This window comes from Trichinella spiralis (assembly GCF_000181795.1).
Source record: "Trichinella spiralis strain ISS 195 chromosome Unknown Scfld6848, whole genome shotgun sequence".
Classification (NCBI taxonomy): Eukaryota; Metazoa; Nematoda; class Enoplea; order Trichinellida; family Trichinellidae; genus Trichinella; species Trichinella spiralis.
The window spans coordinates 1-848 of NW_003533787.1; the positions used below are offsets into that span (position 1 = coordinate 1).

An 848-nucleotide genomic window follows, 5' to 3' on the forward strand; every position below is an offset into this window, starting at 1 on the left:
ATTTTGACAATGACATTCATATGCGAATTCAAGAACGTTTGCGATAAACGTGTGTGTTCGTCAGGTTGAATTTTAAGCAAAAAAGAGAATTGTCAGCAGCAGCTGAATTTCAAAAATAAATCATCAAAGCAGCGCTAGCAAGAAAATGATTAAGCTGTGTAGCAATTTTTTCTGATTTCCTGCCTTTTCAACAACTGGATTTTCATTTTTAATCCGTAACCACAAAAACCGTTGATTTCAAGGCAGAAATGTATATAGCAGTGCTTACAAATTTGAAAATTTCCATTAAATCTATTTGAAAACAAAACAAAATATAGTAAATTTTATTTTCAAGAATTTTTAACATTAAAACAAAGAACAGCATTTCTATTGAAATTATTTATAAAAGCGAATATTATTAAAAACAGTGCTGCTGATCGAATCAGCTTTCATGATGACTGCTCAAGCATTTGTTGAAGGATTTCACTGTCCAACGGCGCCGTCTGTCCCGGTGGTGGTAGCAAGTCAAAGAATTTATTCACGTTTTGCTTTGTCTGCTGGATCTTCTTCTTTCTTTCCTTCTTCCCCAACTTTACTGCTCTGTAAATCATATACCCAAATGCGACCAACACGCACAAAGCGGAAAGCACGAAAAGCGCGAAAGTACCTTCCTTCCACATCGCAATTTAATGCAACTATCAAGCTCGAACTTTGATAAGAACTAAAGAACGCGGCATACAAGACGTAACTCATGCTTTAAAGTGTTTAAACAATATGACATTCAGACTTGTTTAAAGACAGCACTGACTTCTTTAAAGTACCTCACATGTTAAATTATTTAGAGTAGAGCTATTTTTTAATTCAAATTT

General features: G+C 34.2%; 1 protein-coding gene across 1 annotated transcript; it reads right to left on the reverse strand.

Annotated features, from left to right (window-relative positions):
- Positions 1 to 428: 428 nt before the first annotated feature.
- Tsp_15590 (putative HTH-type transcriptional regulator YfmP) lies at positions 429 to 732 on the reverse strand. Its single transcript, XM_003365933.1, has 2 exons — positions 647 to 732; positions 429 to 579 (listed from the first exon to the last, which is right to left on the reverse strand). The coding sequence occupies exons 1-2, from the start codon at positions 730 to 732 to the stop codon at positions 429 to 431; spliced, it is 237 nt and encodes a 78-aa protein (XP_003365981.1).
- Between the last annotated feature and the right edge of the window lie 116 nt (positions 733 to 848).

Bases quoted from the DNA above. Each gene is read 5' to 3' on its own strand.
- Tsp_15590 (XM_003365933.1), bottom strand. From the start codon at position 732: ATGAGTTACGTCTTGTATGCCGCGTTCTTTAGTTCTTATCAAAGTTCG. The intron at 580-646 runs GTACTTTCGCGC...TATGATTTACAG, and splicing joins AATTGCGATGTGGAAGGAAG to AGCAGTAAAGTTGGGGAAGA.